General features: G+C 45.0%; 1 protein-coding gene across 1 annotated transcript; it reads right to left on the bottom strand.

The window, feature by feature from the left end:
• Window positions 1-563: 563 nt before the first annotated feature.
• On the bottom strand, window positions 564-24,053 carry LOC115191843 (tudor domain-containing protein 7A). Its single transcript, XM_029749804.1, has 22 exons — window positions 23,966-24,053; window positions 23,736-23,784; window positions 20,601-20,752; window positions 14,133-14,341; window positions 13,821-13,968; window positions 13,351-13,570; window positions 13,105-13,187; window positions 12,564-12,808; window positions 11,555-12,352; window positions 11,205-11,341; window positions 10,744-10,933; window positions 10,088-10,199; window positions 9,466-9,671; window positions 7,413-7,547; window positions 7,194-7,277; window positions 6,854-6,988; window positions 6,591-6,695; window positions 4,556-4,933; window positions 2,048-2,169; window positions 1,580-1,740; window positions 1,174-1,295; window positions 564-922 (listed from the first exon to the last, which is right to left on the bottom strand). Exons 2-22 carry the CDS (start codon window positions 23,756-23,758, stop codon window positions 824-826), a joined length of 3,864 nt encoding a protein of 1,287 aa, XP_029605664.1. The 5' UTR covers window positions 23,759-23,784; window positions 23,966-24,053; the 3' UTR covers window positions 564-823.
• Window positions 24,054-24,156: the final 103 nt, after the last annotated feature.

Raw genomic sequence — 24,156 nt, 5'->3', positions numbered from 1 at the left:
TTGTTTTAATTGAACTAAATTCATAACAGAACTCTTTCATATTCCACTCACGGTATAAACAGCTTAGGAGCTGTTATTGGTAATGAATATTACAATGTATAACAAAGTTGTGCTTTTTAATGAACAATTTATTCAGCCAAGTCTACATTCATCCATTTGAGCCATTTCCTTCAAAAGTAAAGTTGGTACTGTGGGATATCACACACAAAAAGCAAAATAAGTGTCAAAGTCAAATAAATGTCACGCATTTCAAAAGTCAAGGTATTGAACAACGAATTACATACAATTTAACTTAAATATATTTAAACTCAAATAATTTAAGTAAAAGGCAAACAAATCACAAGTTAGGACAAACGGCTTAAAACAGATCAACTGCAAGACCAAAAGTTGGCGCTGAATAATAACTAAATCAAAGAACTTTCTACGCAAAGTATTTGATAGAAGATCGAAACTGAACGATAAAGGACACTTTTTTTTTATATTACACTTGAACGTCATACCCTGCTACAGAGATCGATGGGGTGGGTACTGTTGTTTAATCCCTTTCTCTACACACACACACACACACACACACACACACACGGCAAATAGATTCATCCCCCCCATACGATAAGAAAAATCACAGTTCTATGCTTCACACAGTGCTAAGCTGATAGACCGAGGCTCCTGCATAAACGCAGGCTCCCCAATGACCTGGGACACTCTGGCAGATCTTTGTGACTTGTGTGCATCATTTCAGCGTATGTGATAGACTCTGGCAGAGTTCTACCTATGTGGTATAAGGATACCACAAACAGTCTTATGTGGTCTGTCTAGTCCGGTTCTACGCGGCGGTACTCTGTTCCTCTGGAAAGTCAGCCATGATGTTGTGGACCCAGATGTCCGTCTCCTCCCGAGAAGTGTCCACCAGGTACACTATCACCTTGGAGCACAACGGAAATAAGTCAGCGTTTGCATCCAAAATGGCGCCCGATTCCCTATGTAGTGCACTGCTTTTGACCAGGGCCCATGGGGGCTCTGGTTGTCTGAAACGGGCCCTGGTCAAAAGCAGTGCACTATGTAAGGAATAGGGTGCCATTTCAGAGGCAACCAGTGTTATCCTTTTTGAAATTTCTGTCGCTACTGGCTATATGTATGTTTGTCATTCTCAAATAAATGCAATAAATCAATCACCTTCCTGTCCCAGGGAAGCTCCGCCTCCACCACACACTCCACCTGGGCCACCAGGGGCTTCTTCTCTACGTGGTTCCGGAACACAATGGACGCCGCCTCCGACCACACACGCTGCTCCACGCCTGGGGAGGGAAGAGGGGTTATTCGATTTTATTCAATCTTTATTTATACAGGTTTGTCTGACTGTCTTTTTGTGTGTGTGTGTGTGTGTGTGTGTGTGTGTGTGTGTGTGTGTGTCTCTTTTGCAAGACGTGTTCAAGATAGCAGCAGAGGTTAGAGGTCAACAAGATAGAAATACACTGTTGATAAAACTACAAGTCACCAGTCAGACTATTCCAACAGAGAATTGCATGTCCTCGACACACATTCATTATATGCACAGTATTACCCATTGTCCAGTACTCACCAGCCAGTTGTGCGGTGATTCCCTGGAAGGGCAGCTGTCTGAACGACTCGATGAGGGGCTGGAGCAGGGTGCAGCTAACCAGCTCGTGTTTACCATAGTCCAGCTCGTACACAGACACCAGGCCGCTGGACAGAACCCTATTCACCAGCACACGGTGCCAACTGTGGGCACAGAGAGAGGTCAGCGGTCACAGAGAGAGGTCAGCGGTCACAGAGAGAGGTCAGCGGTCACGCACAGACCCCAGGCGGTTGGAGAGAACACCCTTGACCAACAGCGTCAACTACGAGGGGAAAGGGTGAACGAAACATTCATGCATTTATTTGACACATTTCATGTTGATATAGTTGCCTCAGCCATGTGAAAACAACACAAAACCCATAAATCATCTAGGACTAAAAACACGATGAAGTCAATAGTTGTGTAAAACTAAAACCGTGGAGGCCTCCAAAACTTAATCTGTCCACTCACTTATGGTCCACCTTGGCGGCGTAGACCTCTCCTTTCTGTACATCTCCGGGCCCCGGGGTCTCCTCCCTCTGGTTGTAGTAAAGGACCATCTCTCCCATCAGCACCACCAGCTTGTACAGGTCCTGAGTTTGATTTGACACATTTCAAATATACTGAACACAAATATAAAAACGCAACATGCAAGAGTTACAGTTCATATGAGGAAAATCAGTCAATTTAAATAAATTCATTAGGCCCTCATCTATGGATTTCGCATGACTAGGAATACAGATATGCATCGATTGTATACATTTTCCTATGCATCTAAGAGAAATATTGCAGTTTACTGCAAATTTCATGCAATTATACATATTCTGCCATGGAGCTAAAATAACATTTTTGCTGTTTTAAAGCTAATTGACTAATTAAAAAAAAAAAGACAAATCATGGCTAATATGGTGTTCTTTTGCACAAACAAAATAAAATATATACTGCTATATTCATTGTTGTTTTAACTTTCAATTCTCCCTGTCTAGCTTTTATTTAGGGGATTGTCAATACGCAAAGATTATACTCCCAAAAAATACACTGCTCAAAAAAATAAAGGGAACACTTAAACAACACAATGTAACTCCAAGTCAATCACACTTCTGTGAAATCAAACTGTCCACTTAGGAAGCAACACTGATTGACAATACATTTCACATGCTGTTGTGCAAATGGAATAGACAACAGGTGGAAATTATAGGCAATTAGCAAGACACCCCCAATAAAGGAGTGGTTCTGCAGGTGGGGACCACAGACCACTTCTCAGTTCCTATGCTTCCTGGCTGATGTTTTGGTCACTTTTGAATGCTGGCGGTGCTTTCACTCTAGTGGTAGCATGAGACGGAGTCTACAACCCACACAAGTGGCTCAGGTAGTGCAGCTCATCCAGGATGGCACATCAATGCGAGCTGTGGCAAGAAGGTTTGCTGTGTCTGTCAGCGTAGTGTCCAGAGCATGGAGGCGCTACCAGGAGACAGGCCAGTACATCAGGAGACGCGGAGGAGGCCGTAGGAGGGCAACAACCCAGCAGCAGGACTGCTACCTCTGCCTTTGTGCAAGGAGGAGCAGGAGGAGCACTGCCAGAGCCCTGCAAAATGACCTCCAGCAGGCCACAAATGTGCATGTGTCTGCTCAAACGGTCAGAAACAGACTCCATGAGGGTGGTATGAGGGCCCAACGTCCACAGGTGGGGGTTGTGCTTACAGCCCAACACCGTGCAGGACGTTTGGCATTTGCCAGAGAACACCAAGATTGGCAAATTCGCCACTGGCGCTCTGTGCTCTTCACAGATGAAAGCAGGTTCACACTGAGCATGTGACAGACGTGACAGAGTCTGGAGACGCCGTGGAGAACGTTCTGCTGCCTGCAACATCCTCCAGCATGACCGGTTTGGCGGTGGGTCAGTCATGGTGTGGGGTGGCATTTCTTTGGGGGGCCGCACAGCCCTCCATGTGCTCACCAGAGGTAGCCTGACTGCCATTAGGTACCGAGATGAGATCCTCAGACCCCTTGTGAGACCATATGCTGGTGCGGTTGGCCCTGGGTTCCTCCTAGTGCAAGACAATGCTAGACCTCATGTGGCTGGAGTGTGTCAGCAGTTCCTGCAAGAGGAAGGCATTGATGCTATGGACTGGCCCGCCCGTTCCCCAGACCTGAATCCAATTGAGCACATCTGGGACATCATGTCTCGCTCCATCCACCAACGCCACGTTGCACCACAGACTGTCCAGGAGTTGGCGGATGCTTTAGTACAGGTCTGGGAGGAGATCCCTCAGGAGACCATCCGTCACCTCATCAGGAGCATGCCCAGGCGTTGTAGGGAGGCCATACAGGCACGTGAAGGCCACACACACTACTGAGCCTCATTTTGACTTGTTTTAAGGACATTACATCAAAGTTGGATCAGCCTGTAGTGTGGTTTTCCACTTTAATTTTGAGTGTGACTCCAAATCCAGACCTCCATGGGTTGATAAATTGGATTTCCATTGATTATTTTTGTGTGATTTTGTTGTCAGCACATTCAACTATGTGAAGAAAAAAGTATTTAATAAGATTATTTCTTTCATTCAGATCTAGGATGTGTTGTTTAAGTGTTCCCTTTATTTTTTTGAGCAGTATATATAGCACCATTATCTTTTCTACGTACTTTGTGGTTTTAGTCGTCTTCGTTCACACTGAAAGCAATATTTTTTTTTACAGTTTGGACTTCGGGCAGCCTTCCCGAGGATTTCATTGGCAGAGAAATCCCTGTCACGCGAGTTCAACAATACTGACTAAAATATACAAACACACATGATCACCAAGACCAAGCAAAATCAATGTCTAAAGACTAAGCTACTCCATTAACCATTTCTCTGCAGAGTCCCAAATGGCACCCTTTTCCTTACATAGTGTGCTACTTTTGTGCAAATGTAGTGCACCATGTAGGGAATAGGGTGCCATTTGGGATGTTACCCTTGACAGCTCTCTTGAACTGGTTACCTGCCACGGCTGCAGCACAAAGTGTCCTGGGTGACAGGCCACAGACACGTAGACGTCCATGTTCTGGCCCGCCTGGGGAAGCTCCAAGAGAGGGGGCAGCACCAGCTGCTTCTCTCCCCAAGCGGAGGTGACCAAAGTGGGGTTTGACGCGTCCCCGGCACCATCCAGAGGGCTGGGGGTGTTGGTGGAGACAGGGATAGGGCTGCAGGCTGGGCTGTCGAGGAAACTGGGGGTAGGGAGGCCGTCCTTCTGGGGTCCGGGTTGCTTCCATAGGCCAGAGGTCGCCATCTGGTGGTTAACACTGTTGGTGACATCCTGGGAGCCCTTAGAGATAAACAGGTAGATGTGCACCAGCTTGGCCTCGTCCAGCATCGAGATCTGTAGAACAGGAGAGGGTTGAAAATTGCTTGGAGAAGGACATGACATAGGAGAATCAATAACATTTCATTCTAAAGTTCAGCTTGGAGAGCTACAGCGCAAAGGAGAGTTAGAAAGCTTGAAGATCTAACAGTACAGAAGGAAAATTAAACGTTCATTTTATGAAGCTTTTTCCTTTACAAAGTGCTTTTATATATTAGGTGACGAGGGTTAAAAATCAGTCCAAGTTGGACATGAAAGGCTCTATATTTTATTTATTTTTTATTCTTCTCAAGTTCGACATTCTAGTGTGCCTACTTTCAGTTTGTGGCTTCTGAAAGCTGATGAAAGCTATGCTAATGAGGACAGCTGTGGCCCAATTGTTTCATTGCGCCAGCTGTGGATCACACCTGCTTCTAATGTCTAATCAAGTCTCGTCTAGGCGTCACTTTTTCAAGCATTATATATTGCTGCCAGAGGCAAGCAAATTCAATAGTTCTTTGTTTAAAAGTGTGCCGACCGCAGTTTCCTCCCAAAATACATTCTGAACATTCTGTTCAGATAGCTGTTACCACACCTGCAGTCCAAAAACAGTTGATACAGAGCATTCGGGAAGTATTCAGACCACCACTTTTTCCACATTGTTACGTTACAGCCTTATTCTAAAACGGATTAAATAGTAGTTGTTTTTCCCCTCAATCTACACACAATACCCCATAATGACAAATCAAAAACAGGTTTTTAGAAATACTGAAGAGTGGCTTCTGTCTGGCCACTTTACAATAAAGGCCTGATTGATGGAGTACTGCAGAGATGGTTGTCCTTCTGGAAGGTTCTCCAATCTCCACAGAGAAACTCTAGAGCTCTGTCAGAGTGACCATCGGATTCTTGGTCACCTCCCTGACCAAGGCCCTTCTCCCCCAATTGCTCAGTTTGGCCGGGTGCCAGCTCCAGGAAGAGTCTTGGTGGTTCCAAACTTCTTCCATTTAAGGATGATGGAGGCCACTGTGTCCTTGGGGTCAAATCAAATCAAATTTATATAGCCCTTCTAACATCAGCTGATATCTCAAAGTGCTGTACAGAAACCCAGCCTAAAACACCAAACAGCAAGCAATGCAGGTGTAGAAGCACGGTGGCTAGGAAAAACTCCCTAGAAAGGCCAAAACCTAGAGAGGAACCAGGCTATGAGGGGTGGCCAGTCCTCTTCTGGCTGTGCCGGGTGGAGATTATAACAGAACATGGCCAAGATGTTCAAATGTTCATAAATGACCAGCATGGTCAAATAATAATATTCACAACTGTGGGACCTTATATAGGCAGGTGTGTGCCTTTCCAAATCATGTCCAATCAATTGAATTTACCACAGGTGGACTCGAGCTCAATTTCGAGTCTCATAGCAAAGTGTCTGAATACTTATGTAATTAAGGTGTTTATTTTTTGTAAATTTGCACACAAAAAAAAAAAAAAACTTTTCGCTTTGTCATTATGGGGTATTGTGTGTAGATTGATGAGGGAAAAAAATAATTTAATCCATTTTAGAATAAGGCTGTAATGTAACAAAATGTGGAAAAAGTCAAGGGGTCTGAATACCTTCCGAATGGACTGTATATACTTTAATTGGGGCATTTTTCTGTACAGGAAAATGACTAAATGAGATCTGTGTGTGAGATTGACGTACCTTCATGCTACAGTCCATAGAGTTGACTACAGCACCTCTAAGCCAGAGAACAGCCTCAGGAGTCCAGACCCCCACCTCCAGCTCTGCCAGACAACACTTGATCGCCTAGGAAGAGAGTAGCATACTTTAATATCCCATAGGGACATTTGCTTGCGTACAGGCACGCATGGCGTACAGATAACCTAGCGCAAACTGTACATCAGATAACAGGAGAGAACACAAGGGATCAATCATCAATAAAGCCAGGGGTCTTTCCGTCCGACCTGTGGTGGGATGACCATGAGCTCGTGCAGGAACGGAGGAGGGATCTCTCTCAGCTCTATGACCTCTACAGAGGCCGGGACTCCCAGGTCCACAAATTTGATATCTAGCACTCTGCTACCATGGAGGTTGGTGATCTGACAGGGGTACACAGACATACTGTTTGGTAAAAGCAAGCACAGCGCAGAATAGAGCAGAGAATAGGTTTGAAACGCATTCGGTTTCACTATTCATTTATTTTGGGGTGAAAAGATGCATTGTCAAAGAACATCCCATTGGGATACGCATTCCTTCCATGTGCCCAAGTCTTCCCCATGTAGTTTATTCTCTACAGTCTCCTACCTCTACTCTGGACCACCTTCCTTTGTACCGGGCCAGGCAGCACTTCCCACAGAACGGAGTGGACACCAGAGACTCTGACGTCACCTGGCGAAGAGACGATCAACAACATATTGTAAATCCCATAACATTATTAGGCTATATGTGTAACAGCAATTTGTCCCCCCCCCCCCCCCCCCAAGAAAAAAGAATGGTGTGATTATCCCAACTGTCTTCATGTACCTGGGTTATGAAGAAGGCCTCGATCTTATCCAGGATCTCGTTGAGCTTGACCCGACCTCGGGAGGGCAGCTGGCAGAAGATGGTTCCGTCAGAACACACGTTGGTCACAGACACATTCATATAGGTACTGTTGACCTGGAGGAGAAACCACAGACACATTCATATAGGTACTGTTGACCTGGAGGAGAAACCACAGACACATTCATATAGGTACTGTTGACCTGGAGGAGAAACCACAGACACATTCATATAAACTCGGCAAAAAAAAGAAACGTCCCTTTTTCAGGAGCTTGTCTTTCAAAGATGATTCATAAAAATCCAAACAACTTCACAGATCTTCATTGTAAAGGGTTTAAACAATTAATGAACTTGCACCTGTGGAACAGTCGTTAAGACTAACAGTTTACAGACGGTAGGCAATTAAGGTCACAGTTATAAAAAGTTAGAACACTAAAGAGGCCTTTCTACTAACTCTGAAAACACCAAATGAAAGATGCCCAGGGTCCCTGCTCATCTGCGTGAACGTGCCTTAGGCATGCCGCAAGGAGGCATGAGGACTGCAGATGTGGCCAGGGCAATAAATTGCAATGTCCATACTGTGAGACGCCTAAGACAGCGCTACAGGGAGACAGGACGGACAGCTGATCGTCCTCGCAGTGGAAGACCACGTGTAACAACACCTGCACAGGATCGGTACATTCGAACATCACACCTGCGGGACAGGTACAGGATGGCAACAACTGCCCGAGTTACACCAGGAACGCACAATCCCTCCATCAGTGCTCAGACTCCGCAATAGGCTGGACGGAGGGCTTGTAGGCCTGTTGTCTGGTGAGGTCCTGCCTTACATCACCGGCAACGTCGCCTATGGGCACAAACCCACCGTTGCTGGACCAGACAAGACTGGCAAAAAGTGCTCTTCTCTGACGAGTCGTGGTTTTGTCTCACCAGGGGTGATGGTCGGAATCACGTTTATCGTCAAAGGAATGAGCGTTACACCGAGGCCTGTACTCTGGAGCGGGATCGATTTGGAGGTGGAGGGTCCGTCATGGTCTGGGGGCGGTGTGTCATAGCATCATCGGACTGAGCTTGTTGTCATTGCAGGCAATCTCACCGCTGTGCGTTACAGGGAAGACATCCTCCTCCCTCATGTGGTACCCTTCCTGCAGGCTCATCCTGACATGACCCTCCAGCATGACAATGCCACTAGCCATACTGCTCGTTCTGTGTGTGGTTTCCTGTAAGACAGGAATGTCAGTGTTCTGCCATGGCCAGCGAAGAGCCCGGATCTCAATCCCATTGAGCACGTCTGGGACCTGTTGGATCGGAGGGTGAGGGCTAGGGCCATTCCCCCCCCAGAAATGTCTGGGAACTTGCAGGTGCCTTGGTGGAAGAGTGGGGTAACATCTCACACCAAGAACTGGCAAATCTGGTACAGTCCATGAGGAGATGCATTGCAGTACTTAATGCAGCTGGTGGCCACACCAGATACTGACTGTTACTTTTGATTGACCCCCTCTTTGTTCAGGGACACATTATTCCATTTCTGTTAGTCACGTCTGTGGAACTTGTTCAGTTTATGTCTCAGTTGTTGAATCTTGTTATGTTCATACAAATATTTACACGTTAAGTTTGCTGAAAATAACCACAGTGAGAGGACGTTTCTTTTTTTGCTGAGTTTAGGTACTGTTGACCTGGAGGAGAAGCCACAGACACATTCAAACTCCATACTTAAGAAATAAGGGACAACATGGCACTACATATTCATGAACGCCTAACTGAGAATAAAGCCTCATTACAGTGAGATTGAGGTAGATTACTTAACACGGCAAGAGAAAACAGGATGGGAACGCATGCATTTCAGATGGATGAAGGACAGAACACAATATTGCATGTGCTACCTACTGCCGGTGTGCCATAGAACAAGGCCATTAACCCGGAAATGTGCTCCAGTCCAAGGCTGACCCTGTGCTGCTCCCAGCATGCCGTCCATGCAAATTGATCAAATGTGCATTGAAAGGAAAAATGGATACTCTAGAAAACCTATAACAACCTGTAAAGGGTTCTCCATGGCCTTGTCCTGCAGAGCCTTGAGGCAGACAGCGTTGATGTTGACCTCATCATCGTGCGACGTGTCGTAGAGCACCACCTGGGGCGGGTCAGCGTCGTGCTGCAGCAGCTCCACCAGGAGGATCTTACCTACGGCCAGGGACTCCAGCGTCTGCAGCACAGAGAGCTCCGAGCTGAACTGCTCCAGACCTACACACAGAGGGGGAGACGCAGAGGGGGAGACGCAGAGGGGGAGACGCAGAGGGGGAGACGCAGAGGGGGAGACGCAGAGGGGGAGAAAGATGGTGACAGCAGCGTGAGGGAGAGAGAAAAGAGAGTGAGAAAGAGAGATGGAAAAAGAGCGAGAGCGATTAAAATGAACCTCTTGCCCCATACTACACCCCCGAGGTACTTTGATCTGAGAGGATCCCTAAAGGACAAAGACAGCAGATTAAACTCACCAGAACGTGGAATACCACCAACTGTAGTGACGTGACATGTGTAAATACACATTACATTTAGCTAACTGTTTGTATTCTCCATCACACAAACAAATTCTTTTCATGGACACACTGTAGTTGCGACGCTCAGAAGAGACAGGGGAAATGGGAGTTGAACTTGGTTACCAGCTAGTGTACAGGTAGTCGCCTGGAAGGGCAGCTTGAGGAAGTCTTTCTGCAGCTCTAGTAGTTTGGTTCTACTGAGGACCTCAGAGAAGCCATGGTCCACGTAGTACACCTGTAGAGCAACAACAACAACCGTCTGGTTATAAACAGGGCCTTGAACTTTCTGTGGACTGAAAACATACAAGGTACAGTCTTCTAGTAGAACTACCGCACGGCTGGTTACTGGGCTAGCGGTCCACTTAAAACTCCAGAGGGGCGACAAATCTGGTTATAAACACAGGGCCATGTAGGTGACGTGGACTGGACACCTGCAACTAAGTCTAGCATAGGAAGGGCCAATAAAACGTCCTCATTTCCTGCTTCCCATGATTATTCATTCTCCACACTATACTGTCAAATCCAACTAAAAAGTTAGCAGAAAAGTATCCTCATGAGGCCCTTCGAACCCATTAGCACACTTCTCTTTCCACTGCATTTCAATAGGCCAATGGTGGTTCAACTTCTCGCCACCTAATCGTGTTTTGTCTCAGTTCCCTGCAGCGCTTCACAAACGTATAGGGGAGATTTCCTAGACACCGGTTAAGCCTAGTCTTGGACTAAACAGAACATTCAATGGAGATTCTCCATTGAGCTTGCCTCTCCAAGACTGTCCTTACCTTGACTTTGTCGGTCATGACCTCACAGACCTGGGCCCTGACGACCTCCTCGCCCCCCTCCACTTTGACGGCCGCTAGTTTGCCAGCCGAGGGGAAGGGGAGGAGCCTCGGAGCGCTGAGCTGGCTGTAGACGGTACTCATGGATTCCTCCATTGTCTCCAGGGCCTGAGAATAGCCCTCGCCTATGTACCTGAGTAAGAAGAGGAAAATTCCCAACATTTTCCGCGAGTTTTCAGGTTTTTCTGAAATCCAGGTTGGAGGATTTCCAGAAGCAGCAGGAAATATTGCAGGGGAGGGAATCTTCTAAACAGGAAATTAGAGGCTTTAGGCGGCAAAATGCCCTGAAAAGTTCATGAAATGCCCTTGAAATTGCAATGTCGAAGACAAAAAAAAAAAATCATCCCCTTAAATTTGACCAGCAATTTATAAAAATAAATAAAATGACCAAAGAAATAAGCTACCTGAGGATGATCTGGTCGGTGCTGCTTGCCTCCACCACCAGCACTGAGGGGAACTCCTCCTTGGGGAGCAGCAGAGGAGGAACCATGGGGGTGCTGTTGAGCTTATAACCCGACGGAGAGGACGGGGTGCTGCTCACCTGCATGTCCAAACAACACACCTTACTACAGTTGTGCCAAAGTGTTCTCTACCAGTTTCTTCTATTGGACCTGGCTCATGTTGTTTGGGAGGGAATCAATTTCAAGAGTCGATTCCCGACTCGAGGAATCAGAAATGACTCCGATATATGACCTCCTGAATAAAACGCCGAATAAATTAAATAACATTTCTGGAGTGGAACAGGCAGCCCTACCTTGGCCTTGTACTCGGTGGTGGGGCCGTAGAGGATGGCCTTCTTCTTGTTGTCGGCCATGGGGTACTCCACGGTGCAGATGTCTAGTAAGAGAGACAGGTTGGCCAGGATGTCCTCTGGGAAGGGGACCTTGAAGGTCTCCTGGTAGAGCTTGGGGAGGGCGTGGGCCCACAGGCCATGGCTGTATTTAGACAGCAGCTCCTTCAGTCTGAGGCACCCCTCCACAGGGATGCTCACCGCTGTAGGGGAGAGGGGGATTGGGGTGGTGGGGGTAGGGGAGGCCATCCATGTGGGGGAGGTGAGGAAGGGAGAAGTAGGGGAGGTGGGGATGAGGGAGGGGGGAGTAGGGGAGGTGGGGGAGGGGGGAGTAGGGGAGAAAGGGGTAGTTGTTGGCTTCCATGAGGGCGAGGTGGAAGTAGGGGAGGGTCTCCACAAATTACAGGTGGACGTAGGAAGTAGGTGGGAAGGAGAAGGCTTCCACAAGGTAGAGGGGGCAGTTGGAGAGGTGGGGGTATGGGTCGGGGAGTGCTTCCACGAGGGGGCCGGTGGAGTGGGCGAAGTCTGTCTCTGGTTCAAGGAGGGGTTCCTCGGTGAGAATAGAGGGGCCAGTTTCACTGGGTTGGCGGTGACTGGTTTGACTGGAGCGGTAGTGATGGGTTTGGCTAGGAGGGTTGTGGCTGGTTTTACTGTATAAGGAGTCGTTGGGGGTTTGACTGGTGAGAGAGCAGGGCTGGGGGGTTTGGGCTGAGGGGGGTAGACCAGCCTATCTGCTCGATTGGTACTAACAGGCTTCTCAACCTGAAACACAAAGTGTCACTCGATGCATCAAAGTGCATTTTTAAAGTACATAAAACACCACAGTAAAACAGTGAGACTTTTTAATGTTCTATAAATATGTGTGTGTGTGGGGGGGGATGAAAGTGGTAACTATTCTACCATCTCAAAACATTTCCTTTTGTTGCTGATAGAAGGGAAACAAAGATAATATGATTTTCCACCAGATACTTACTGAGCAGATGTGTGTCCAGTTCTCCAGGTCTATGACTGCTTGGCCAGGTAGGTCCTGGTTGTACATGTCCCGGTACACAGAGGGCAGCTTGGAGAGCCACAGACCACTGCAGTACTTCTTCAGCACCTCAGAGATCCGACTCTGCACCACCTGGGGGTTGTAGCCTCCCGGCTGAAGGGCTTTGGGCGTCGGAGGAGGAGGGACGTTACTGATGGTAATGGAGAGAGCTGGGAAACTGGAGAGAGCTGGGAAATAGGATGAAACGATGGCATGTTATTAATACATAGTACGCCAGCCACAGTCATGTTCAGTAGGGTGGAAACGTTTTCAAATGTTTTGTACAGTAACACTACCACCACTAGTGTTCAGAGGACAGAGGGCACTGTAACCAGATGCCCTCTAGGGGGAGACATAGCAGACACTTCCTAGGAGAAATAATCTTAGTCTTTGGGATTTCAGACAAAATCTCCACCATGAATCAGCTGTCATGCAATTAGCCAAATCTCCAACTGGAGAAAGGTGGGTCCCACTTGAGACTTACCAGGAGCTTTTTGGGTGGTATTCGAAATGTGATGGTTGACTTCTTTCACCAGTCTAGAAGAAAAGGTACATTTCTTGACTGGTCTGAAGAAAGATAAGAGGGATAGTAACATCTGGTGGTACTATTTGAACGCAGAGAACACATGTCAATAACATGATGTCGAATACGGTATAACGTCACAAACCATTGCTGTGTGTTAATGCCCTCCACACCTCTCATACTAAAGCATGTGTTCCTTCCACTCACCTCTCAGCGACGGGCTCCCTGTTCTGACTCTGCGGTGGCGGAGCAGGGGGGTTGGCCCGGTCGTCATGCTGGCTGTACATCTTCCTGATGTCTCCCCCAGCACTGAAGCCCCCACTGTTGTAGCTCCGCGGCCGTGGGGGCCCCATGGAGGAGTAAGGCTGGCTCCAGCCGGAGCGCACTGGAGCACGGTCGGGCTGACGCAGGGACGTCCGAGGCTTCTCTGGAGACGGGGGGAGAGATGGAAGAGGCAGATGTCAGCGATGATAGCATCCTGCTTCAATCACTGATTTTATGTGCAAAGACTCAGGAGTGAGAGGAATATCATTTTGGTCTGAAAGGGCATTATACTTCGCTTTTTGTTGGAATTCAAAGTTCCCAAAGGAATAGTAAACTGGGCCATCGAGGAAAGACATTCAGAAAAGAGCCATTCTCAGATGACGCAGACTGGGACAAGGACAGACGAGACCTACCATAGAACACAAAATTTGAAGCCAATTTCGACCTCATCCGACAGTTCAGCATCTGGGATCTGCCAGGTGCCCTCTTGCTGGACTTCTGACGGGCGACCAGCTGAGCGATGTGGGCCGTTTCTTGACAGACTGCAGCGAAGCACATTATCTACAGGAGAAACACAAGGGATATGCTGCTTGCTCCTGCGGGGTACAGGCAGATTTTTCACCTAGTCAGCTCGGGGATTCAAAACAGCGACCTTTCGGTTAGTGGCCCAGTGCTTTTAAATCAAGAGGCTACCAGCCGCCCGTTCATTGGGAGGTAGGCCTTACCTCCCCCATGCGATTCTCCATCCTGACCACGGAGGGGATACTGCGGAGGAAGCACTCCAGTGAAGGGTAACCCAGCTTTCGGTCAGGGATGAACTCCCCAGTCAGCGACCTGTATTCCCCCTGCAGCCGCGTGATGGACACCCCGTTCTTATTGGCCTGGAGGACAGCCCGGAGCATCTTCTTCATCAGATCGTCAGACATCCTAACACCTGGTCAGTAACATAATGAAGACAGCTGTCAGTGTCAACACAAAATGAGTCCCGTTAAATACAAATAAACAAATGGAACCAACTTAAATTATGACTAGAATGAATGTCCAATCATTGCGCTAGATAGCCAAGTCAGTTATGTTCTAGTCACCAAACACACAATTATACACACTTACCAAGGCCTCAACTACTGAAACATATGCTGGCTAACTTAAATTCTTCAGCTGCGGATATGTAGCCAAGTTACCGTTGTCTAGATATAACCAGCTCAATAACTAGCTAGCTATACGTGTTGCCCACTTAGGCTACAGCTTCCCAGTGTTTGTGGTTAGCCAACTAAACAAAAGTAGCGATTGCAGCAGAGATGTTTAGAAGGTTACGCAAGTTTGTTTTGATTGTAGGTTGAACTGGATGAACAACGTTAGTGTGGCACTTGTCACGGGAAGCCGCCGATCTTTGGGCGGTCAAACATGTTTTTCAAAGTAACTTCTCCTATAAACATCCATTGTCCTGAGCAACTGTATCCAAAGTCAGTCCTTGCACTATAATACTGCCTACGAATATGCTATACAGCCTTAAACGTTGTTGGCTAAAACATGATAGCTAGCTAGCCAACGTCTGCTAACGTTAACTAGCGCCTAACGTTCGCTGGAAGTTCGCGTAACGAAAGTATCCAGGCTTCAAAGTAACGTTAGCTACATGGCTATTGTTAAAAGTCCAAGGACGTATAATACTTTGTATTTCACATTGGCTGGTTAGCAATACCGATTACCTGGGACTGTTATTAGCTTCAATCAATTAACACACTTCGCTGGGTCACTGCCTCCTCAGAACTGTTTTCGAAATGAGCGTTAGCGTGCCCACGTGTCCTCAAGTTCAGGTGGCCAAACGTAATAATTATCGGCGATCACGGCAGCTTTCAGTAAATATGTGATTTATTTTATTGTAATACATTTACGTAAATGTAATTATTTATTTTCAAGTCAAAGATACTCAATTACAATCACTGATGCAACCAAATAGAAATGCACTTGACTGTGGCCTATATACAATACGTGTGGCATACGATAGCTGCTGGAAGTAGTTTGGGGGTGCAGATTTTTGTTGTTGTTGCAGGGGCTGAAGTCTTCTATTTCAGTCTGCTAATACATGACTAGTAAAGGCCCAGCGCATTACTTTTGTGATGTTTTTTTTTTTTTGACTATGTGAAATCGTATATTCATTCCTTTTCGTAGACACTCTTATCCAGAGCAACTTACAGTTGTGAGTGCATACATTGTCATACTGGTCCCCCATGGGATTCAAACCCACAACCCTAGCATTGCCAGCGCCATGCTCTACCAACCGAGCCACATTATCACGAACCACTTGATGTCTCAATGTACTCAATTACTGTATTGTACATTGTTTTTCTTCATGGTGATGGAAAGTCTACAGGTACAAACCTGGATGATTATTATTCATATATATTTTTTAAAATGTAACGTTTATTTAACTAGGCAAGTCAGTTAAGAACAAATTCTTATTTACAATGACAGCCTACACCGGCCGAACCGGGCCAATTGTGCGCTGCTCTATGGGACTCCCAATCACAGCCGGTTGTGATACAGCCTGAAATCGAACCAGGGTGTCTGTAATGACGCCTCAAGCATTGAGATGCAGTGCATTAGACCGTTGCGCTACTCTGAATGACCAGCCTATGTACAATACAGCAATGTACATTTACCTTAAGTGGTTTGTAAGGATGGTAAATTAATACTGCATAAAAAGGGGTTGTTTTCCATGTCATTTGATCAATAAAAATATTGAATTTGATGTGAATGTTTTGTGTCTTTGCCCATAACTTTGCACCTTTAATGTGAGGACATAGTATTGTTCTTTCTGTATCCCATTAGAATGACTATTGAATGCTGCAAGATACTGTTCATCATTATACAACTAGCTTTTTTGCCAAAACAGAGATGCTGAAACATTTTTTTTGCTTGAGCTACAGACATCTATATTGGTCCGCTAATACTAGTAAAGGCCCAGTGTACTACTTTTGTGAGAAGAAAACATTGTTTAAAAAAAAAACGTTTTTAAATGTATATACAGTACAAGTGAAAAGTTTGGATACACCTACTCATTCAAGGGGTTTTCTTTATTTTTTTACAATGTTCTACATTGTAGAATAATAGTGAAGACATCAAAACTATGAAGTAACACATATGGAATCATTTACGAACCAAAACAATGTTAAACAAATCAAAATATATTTTATATTTGAGATTCTTCAAAGTAGCCACCCTTTGCCTTGATGACAGCTTTGCACACTCTTGGCATTCTCTCAATCAGCTTCACCTGGAATGCTTTTCCAACAGTCTTGAAGGAGTTCCCACATATGCTGAGCACTTGTTGGCTGCTTCCCCTTCACTCTGCGGTCCAACTCATCCCAAACCATCTCAATTGGGTTGAGGTCGGGTGATTATGGAGGCCAGGTCATCTGATGCAATCACTCCATCACTCTCCTCCTTGGTCAAATACCCCTTACACAGCCTGGAGGTGTTTTGGGTCATTGTCCTGTTGAAAAACAAATGATAGTCCCACTATGCACAAACCAGATGGGATGGCGTATTGCTGCAGAATACTGTGGTAGCCATGCTGGTAGGTGTGCCTTGAATTCTAAATAAATCACAGACAGTGTCACCAGCAAAGCACCATCACACCTTCTCCTCCATGCTTCACAGTGGGAACTACACATGCAGAGATCATCCGTTCACCTATTCTGCGTCTCACAAAGACACAGCTTTTGGAAGCAAAAATCTCACATTTGGACTCATCAGACCAAAGGACAGATTTCCATGGGTCTAATGTCTATTGCTCGTGTTTCTTGGCCCAAGCAAGTCTCTTCTTATTATTATTGGTGTCCTTTAGTAGTGGTTTCCTCTGAACAGTTGATGTTGAGATGTGTCTGTTACTTGATCTCTGTCAAGCATTTATTTGGGCTGCAATTTCTGAGGCTAGTAACTCCAATGAACTTATTACATTTACATTTTAGTCATTTAGCAGACGCTCTTATCCAGAAGTGAATGCATACATTTCATACATATCATACATTTTTTTTCTGTGCTGGCCCCCCGTGGGAATCGAACCCACAACCCTGGTGTTGCAAACACCATGCTCTACCAACTGATCTACAGGGAAGGCTACAGGGAAAGCTATCCTCTGCAGCAGAGGTAACTCGGTCTTCCTTTCCTGTGGTGGTTCTCATGAGAGCCAGTTTCATCATAGCCCTTGATGGTTTTTGCGACTGCACTTGAAGAAACGTTCAAAGTTCTTGAAATGTTTCGTATTGACTGACCTTCATGTCTTACTTAAAGTAATGATGGACTGTCGTTTCTCTTTGCTTATTTGAGCTGTTCTTGTCATAATATGGACTTGGTATTTTTACCAAATTGGGCTATTTTCTGTATACCACCCCTATCTTGTCACAACACAACTGATTGGCTCAAATGCATTAAAAAGGAATGAAATTCCACAAATTAACTTTTAACAAAGCACACCTGTTAATTGTAACGCATTCCAGGTGACTACCTCATGAAGCTGGTTGAGCAAATGCCAAGAGTGTGCAAAGCTGTCATCAAGGCAAAGGGTGGCTACTTTGAAGAATCTCAAATAAAAATATATTTTGATTTGTTAAGACTTTTTTGGTTACTACATGATTCCATGTGTTATTTCATAGTTTTGATGTCTTCACTATTATTCTACAATGTAGATAAAAGTAAAACATTACGAAAAACCCTTGAATGAGTAGGTGTGTCCAAACTTTTGACTCGTACTGTATATTTTTTATTCAGATTTTTCAGAGAGTGCTGCAACACCCTCAGCACCTCTACTTCCTGTGGCTATGTGGCCTACTAAAAAACAAATGGACCATTATGAGGTAAAAATCCTATCATTTTTCACAGTAGGAGTAATTATGTAGGTATTTCCGAATTTATAATGCGTTAATCATATTAGCCTAGTGGTTAGAGTGTTGGGCCAGTAACCGAAAGTTTGCTGGATTGAATCCCCGAGCTGACAAGGTAAGAATCTGTTGTTCTGCCCCTGAGCAAGGCAGTTAACCCACTGTTCCCTGGGTGCCAAAGATGTAGATGTCAATTAAGCCAGCCCCTGGCACCTCTCTGATTCAGAGGGGTTGGGTTAAATGCAGAAGACACATTTCAGTTCTTCAACTGACCAGTTATCCCCATTTCCCATGATTCAACACATACAAAACAATACTACAGGCCAAGCTCTTACAATGTATCAAATGTAGCACTTATGAGCCAAAAAGGTGTCCTCGAAATGTGTGTAGGCCTACTAAATGTTATATCACATTATTGTACTACACTATTTCAGGCTGCGCATGTATAAGCCATGCGCAGAATCAGTCAGTTAATGCCTGCCCATTGGCCGTCGTCTGATCTGATGTAACTGCTGTGGCCGTCGTCTCTGGTGCCTGTCCCATCTGTTCGGTCTGAGAGGCCAGCAGCCAGGCTTGGACCACAGTGTCCTGGTGGTCAGTGGGACTGGAGGAGGTCCTGTCCTTCCTCAGGAGGATCAGTCGTGGGTTCTTCATCAGGGTGTAGAGGAGCATCCATCGACGCCTGACCCGACTTCCACAGGCTGAATCTACAACACAGTGGTATTAGAGAGAACTTCCACAGGCTGAATCTACAACACAGTGGTTTTAGAGAGAACTTCCACAGGCTGAATCTACAACACAGTGGTGTTAGAGAGAACTTCCACAGGCTGAATCTACAACACAGTGGTATTAGAGAGAACTTCCACAGGCTGAATCTACAACACAGTGGTATTAGAGAGAACTTCCACAGGCTGAATCTACAACCCAGTGGTTTTAGAGAGAACTTCCACAGGCGGAATCTACAACACAGTGGTATTAGAGAGAACTTCCACAGGCTGAATCTACAACACAGTGGTTTTAGAGAGAACTTCCACAGGCTGAATCTACAACCCAGTGGTATTAGAGAGAACTTCCACAGGCTGAATCTACAACCCAGTGGTTTTAGAGAGAACTTCCACAGGCTGAATCTACAACCCAGTGGTATTAGAGAGAACTTCCACAGGCTGAATCTACAACCCAGTGGTTTTAGAGAGAACTTCCACAGGCGGAATCTACAACACAGTGGTATTAGAGAGAACTTCCACAGGCTGAATCTACAACACAGTGGTTTTAGAGAGAACTTCCACAGGCTGAATCTACAACCCAGTGGTATTAGAGAGAACTTCCACAGGCTGAATCTACAACCCAGTGGTTTTAGAGAGAACTTCCACAGGCTGAATATACAACCCAGTGGTATTAGAGAGAACTTCCACAGGCTGAATCTACAACCCAGTGGTATTAGAGAGAACTTCCACAGGCTGAATCTACAACCCAGTGGTTTTAGAGAGAACTTCCACAGGCTGAATCTACAACCCAGTGGTATTAGAGAGAACTTCCACAGGCTGAATCTACAACCCAGTGGTTTTAGAGAGAACTTCCACAGGCTGAATCTACAACCCAGTGGTATTAGAGAGAACTTCCACAGGCTGAATCTACAACCCAGTGGTTTTAGAGAGAACTTCCACAGGCTGAATCTACAACCCAGTGGTATTAGAGAGAACTTCCACAGGCTGAATCTACAACCCAGTGGTATTAGAGAGAACTTCCACAGGCTGAATCTACAACCCAGTGGTTTTAGAGAGAGACTGACATGATCTACAAATAATTATTATGTGTCCTAGCGTTTATATTTCAGGTCCAAAATGTCACTTGTATGAGTTGAGGCGTCCAGGATCTGCTCATTTGTCTGTTTTGATCGACAGTCTGTTTTGGGCTACTGAGGTTTGTAGTGGTGGGAAAAGTACATAATTGTAATACTTGAGTAAAAGTAAAGATACAGTAGTGGAAAATTACTCAAGTAAAAGTGTAAGTCACATATTTGAAATATACTTAAGTATCAAAAGTAAATATCATTGCTAAAATATAAATAGTCAAGTAAAGTACACATACCCCAAAAAACTACTTAAGTAGTACTTTAAAGTATTTTTACTTAAGTCCTTTACACCACTGGAGGTTAGTATGATTTGTGCTCTCAGAACCTTCTGATCTCTCAAGGACTATTTAGTCTAATACACACTCACATGATGAGAAACTTCAACCTACACTAAATTATCTTGCAAACATCCCATTCTTTTGATCTGCAGCTGTGTTCATGACATCTTGACATTAACTGACCTGGCGAAGGTGTGTTGTTGAACGTGGGGTACGATTCTGCCTCTGTGGTCCTCTGTTGTCTCTCCAGGAGAAGATGGCAGAAACACACCATGACAGGGTTGTTGTGGTAGTGGTCTGCGAAAATCATCCCGATCCAAGTGCTGTAACCTGAACTAGACAGTCAAAGAGTTACATTCTATAGGACGTGTACTTGCCACACAATCTTTGTCATTCAAATCCAGTGAAATGCTGCCACCTTCTGTATAAATAAAGTATTACATGCCTTGCGATAGACTGGCGCAGGGTTTCCCAAACTCAGTCCTGGGTGAACCTTTTGGTTTTTGCCCTAGCACTACACAGCTGATTCAAATATCCAACTCATCATCATGCTTTGATTAATTGAATCAGCTGTGTAGTGTTAGGGCAAAAAAACTAAAGGTGAACTCAGGGGGGGCCCCAGGACCCAGGAGTAACACAGGCACTTCATGATTTGGATTTAACCGACCTGTGAGACCAGGTGTGCTGAATTTAGGCAATCACTGAACTGATCAATTAGCTCAGTTGGTCAGGTGTGGTGCCTAGGTGGAACAGAATCCTGAAGTGTTTCCGGCACTACAGGAACAGGGTTGCCTACCCCCTGCTCTACAGAAGCGAGAGATAGGCTCCTGCTTCTAGGAGCCATTCTGGCTCGCACAAGCTAAGGCTTGTGTCTTGCACATTCACCCTCTGAATGGCACACAGACACAATCCATGTCTCAATTGTCTCAAGGCTTAAACATCCTTCTTTAATCTGTCTCCTCCCCTTCATCTACACTGATTGAAGTGGATTTAACAAGGGACATCAAGAAGGGATCAAAGCTTTCACCTGGATTCACCTGTTCAGTCTGTCATGGAAAGAGCAGGTTCTTAATGTTGTATACACTCAGTGTATGTATTTCCTGATATGTAAGCGGAACATGCACTGTCAAACTGTGTGTGTGGGTGTGTAAATCATTTTCACAGATATCTTTTTGAGAATTTATTTTATTACTTCAACAAAATATTTTTCTCTGAACAATTGTATTACCATCTCTCGGGTATGCAATCTGGTTTCCGCTCAGGTTATGGATGTGTCACAGCAACCTTAAAGGTCATCAGTGATGTCACCATTGCCCTTGATTCTAAGCAATATTGTGCTGCTATTTTTATTGACTTGGCCAAAGCTTTTGATACGGTTGACCATTCCATTCTAGACTAAGGAGTATTGGTGTCTCCGAGGGGTCTTTGGCCTGGTTTACTAACTACCTCTCTCAAAGAGTGCAGTGTATAAAGTCAGAAAATCTGCTGTCTCTGCCACTGCCTGTCACCAAGGGAGTACCCCAAGGCTCAATCCTAGGCCCCACGCTCTTCTCAATTTAAATCAACAGTATAGCTCAGGCAGTAAGAAGCTCTCTCATTTATTTGCAGATGATAGTCTTATACTCAGCTGGCCCCTCCCCAGGTTTTGTGTTAAATGCTCTACAACAAAGCTCTTTTACTGTCCAACAAGCTTTCTCTACCCTTAACCTTGTTCTGAACACCTCCAAAAGAAAGGTCATGTAGTTTGGTAAGAAGAATGCCCCACTTCCCACAGGTGTTATTACTACCTCTGAGGGTTTAGAGCTTGAGGTAGTCACCTCCTACAAGTACTTGGGAGTATGGCTAGACGGTGCACTGTCCTTCTCTCAGCACATATCAAAGCTGCAGGCTAAAGTTAAATCTAGACTTGGTTTCCTCTATCGTAATCGCTCCTCTTTCACCCCAGCTGCCAAACTAACCCTGATTCAGATGACCATCCTACCCATGATAGATTACGGAGACATAATTTATAGATCGGCAGGAAAGGGTGCTCTCGAGCGGCTAGATGTTCTTTACCATTCGGCCATCAGATTTGCCACCAATGCTCCTTATAGGACACATTACTGCATTACTTTATACTCTTCTGTAAACTGGTCATCTCTGTATACCCGTCGCAAGACCCACTAGTTGATGCTTATTTATAAAACCCTCTTAGGTCTCACTCCCCCCTATCTGAGATATCTACTGCAGCCCTCATCCTCCACATACAGCACCCGTTCTGCCAGTCACATTCTGTTAAAGGTCCACAAAGCACACACATCCCTGGGTCGCTCCTCTTTTCAGTTCGCTGCAGCTAGTGACTGGAACAAGCTGCAACAAACACTCAAACTGGACAGTTTTATCTCAATCTCTTCATTCAAAGACTTATTCATGGACACTCTTACTGACAGTTGTGGCTGCTTCGCGTGATGTATTGTTGTCTCTACCTTCTTGACCTTTGTGCTGTTGACTGTGCCCAATAATGTTTGTACCATGTTTTGTGCTGCTACCATGTTGTGTTGCTACCATGTTGATGTTATGTTGTGTTGCTACCATGCTATGTTGTTGTCTTAGGTCTCTCTTTATGTAGTGTTGTGTTGTCTCTCTTGTTGTGATGTGTGTTTTGTCCTATATTTATATTGTATTTAGTTATTTATTTTAATCCCAGGCCCCTGTCAATGTAAATAAGAATTTGTTCTTAACTGACTTGCCTAGTTAAATAAAGGTTAAATAAAATAAATAAATAAAAAGCATACATTTGTATTTTTTTATCAAATAATATAGCTCTGTATTTTTATTACGTATGTTATACATTCTTTTTTGCCCATCTTTATCAAGATTGGCAATAATTTTGGAGGTGACTGTTTATGTCTCATCCTATATATCCCCTTCTAACTATGTATTGTTGTCACGTCCTGACCAGTAAAGGGGTTATTTGTTATTATAGTTTGGTCAGGACGTGGCAGGGGGAATTTATTTTATATGGTTTTGTGTGTGTTTATGTAGAGGGGCGTTTTATTTATGTTTCCGGGGTTTTTGGTTAAGTTCTATGTTGTACAGTTCTATGTCTGTTTCTAGGGTGTTTATTTCTATGTTTAGTATTTGGGATTGGGGCCTTCAATTGGAGGCAGCTGGTTATCGTTGCCTCTGATTGAAGGTCCTATAATTAGGAGTTTGTTTGTTTTGGGGATTGTGGGAGATTGTTCTTTGTATTGCTGTGTGAGCATACAAGGCTGTTTGTTGTCCGTTCATTGGTTTCTTGTTTTGTTTTCGTGTTAAATAAAATGAGCATTCACATACCCGCTGTGCCTTGGTCCATCCATTACAACGACCGTGACAATTGTATGGGCTGAAAGGAAGAAGAAAGGTTGTCTTATCCCACAAAGTAAATGCTATTTGCCATCCGGAGTATTTTGTGATGGCAGCCTGCATGTAGTTCCAAAATATGACTCTTAAAAATGTTGACACAACAACTAACATTCCCAATCATTCTGTGGAACATTCTGGAATTGGAATGTGCTGCCACTCACCACACTGACTGCAGAAGTGGGATTATGGAACTTCTCAGGAAGAAAGCCCTTCTCCCCAGCCCACAATCTCTTCAGATGTTTTCTGTGACAGGGCGAAAATTATAACAATACCAACAGACACTGTTAATAATATTAACAGACCAATACATCATTTACATAATGTATACTGTGTATATATATATATATGGAAT

Source organism: Salmo trutta, chromosome 4 (genome assembly GCF_901001165.1).
Source record: "Salmo trutta chromosome 4, fSalTru1.1, whole genome shotgun sequence".
NCBI classification, from domain to species: domain Eukaryota; kingdom Metazoa; phylum Chordata; class Actinopteri; order Salmoniformes; family Salmonidae; genus Salmo; species Salmo trutta.
Note: the sequence above shows the minus strand (reverse complement) of the source record. Positions and strands in the feature narration are given on the sequence as shown.

Coding starts and splice junctions, on each gene's coding strand:
- LOC115191843 (XM_029749804.1), bottom strand. CDS start 23,758: ATGGATGGACCAAGGCACAGCGG. Junction 13,969..14,132: donor TGGAGAATCGCATGGGGGAG/GTAAGGCCTACC, acceptor TTTCTCCTGTAG/ATAATGTGCTTCGCTGCAGT. Junction 13,188..13,350: donor AGGGAGCCCGTCGCTGAGAG/GTGAGTGGAAGG, acceptor ATCTTTCTTCAG/ACCAGTCAAGAAATGTACCT.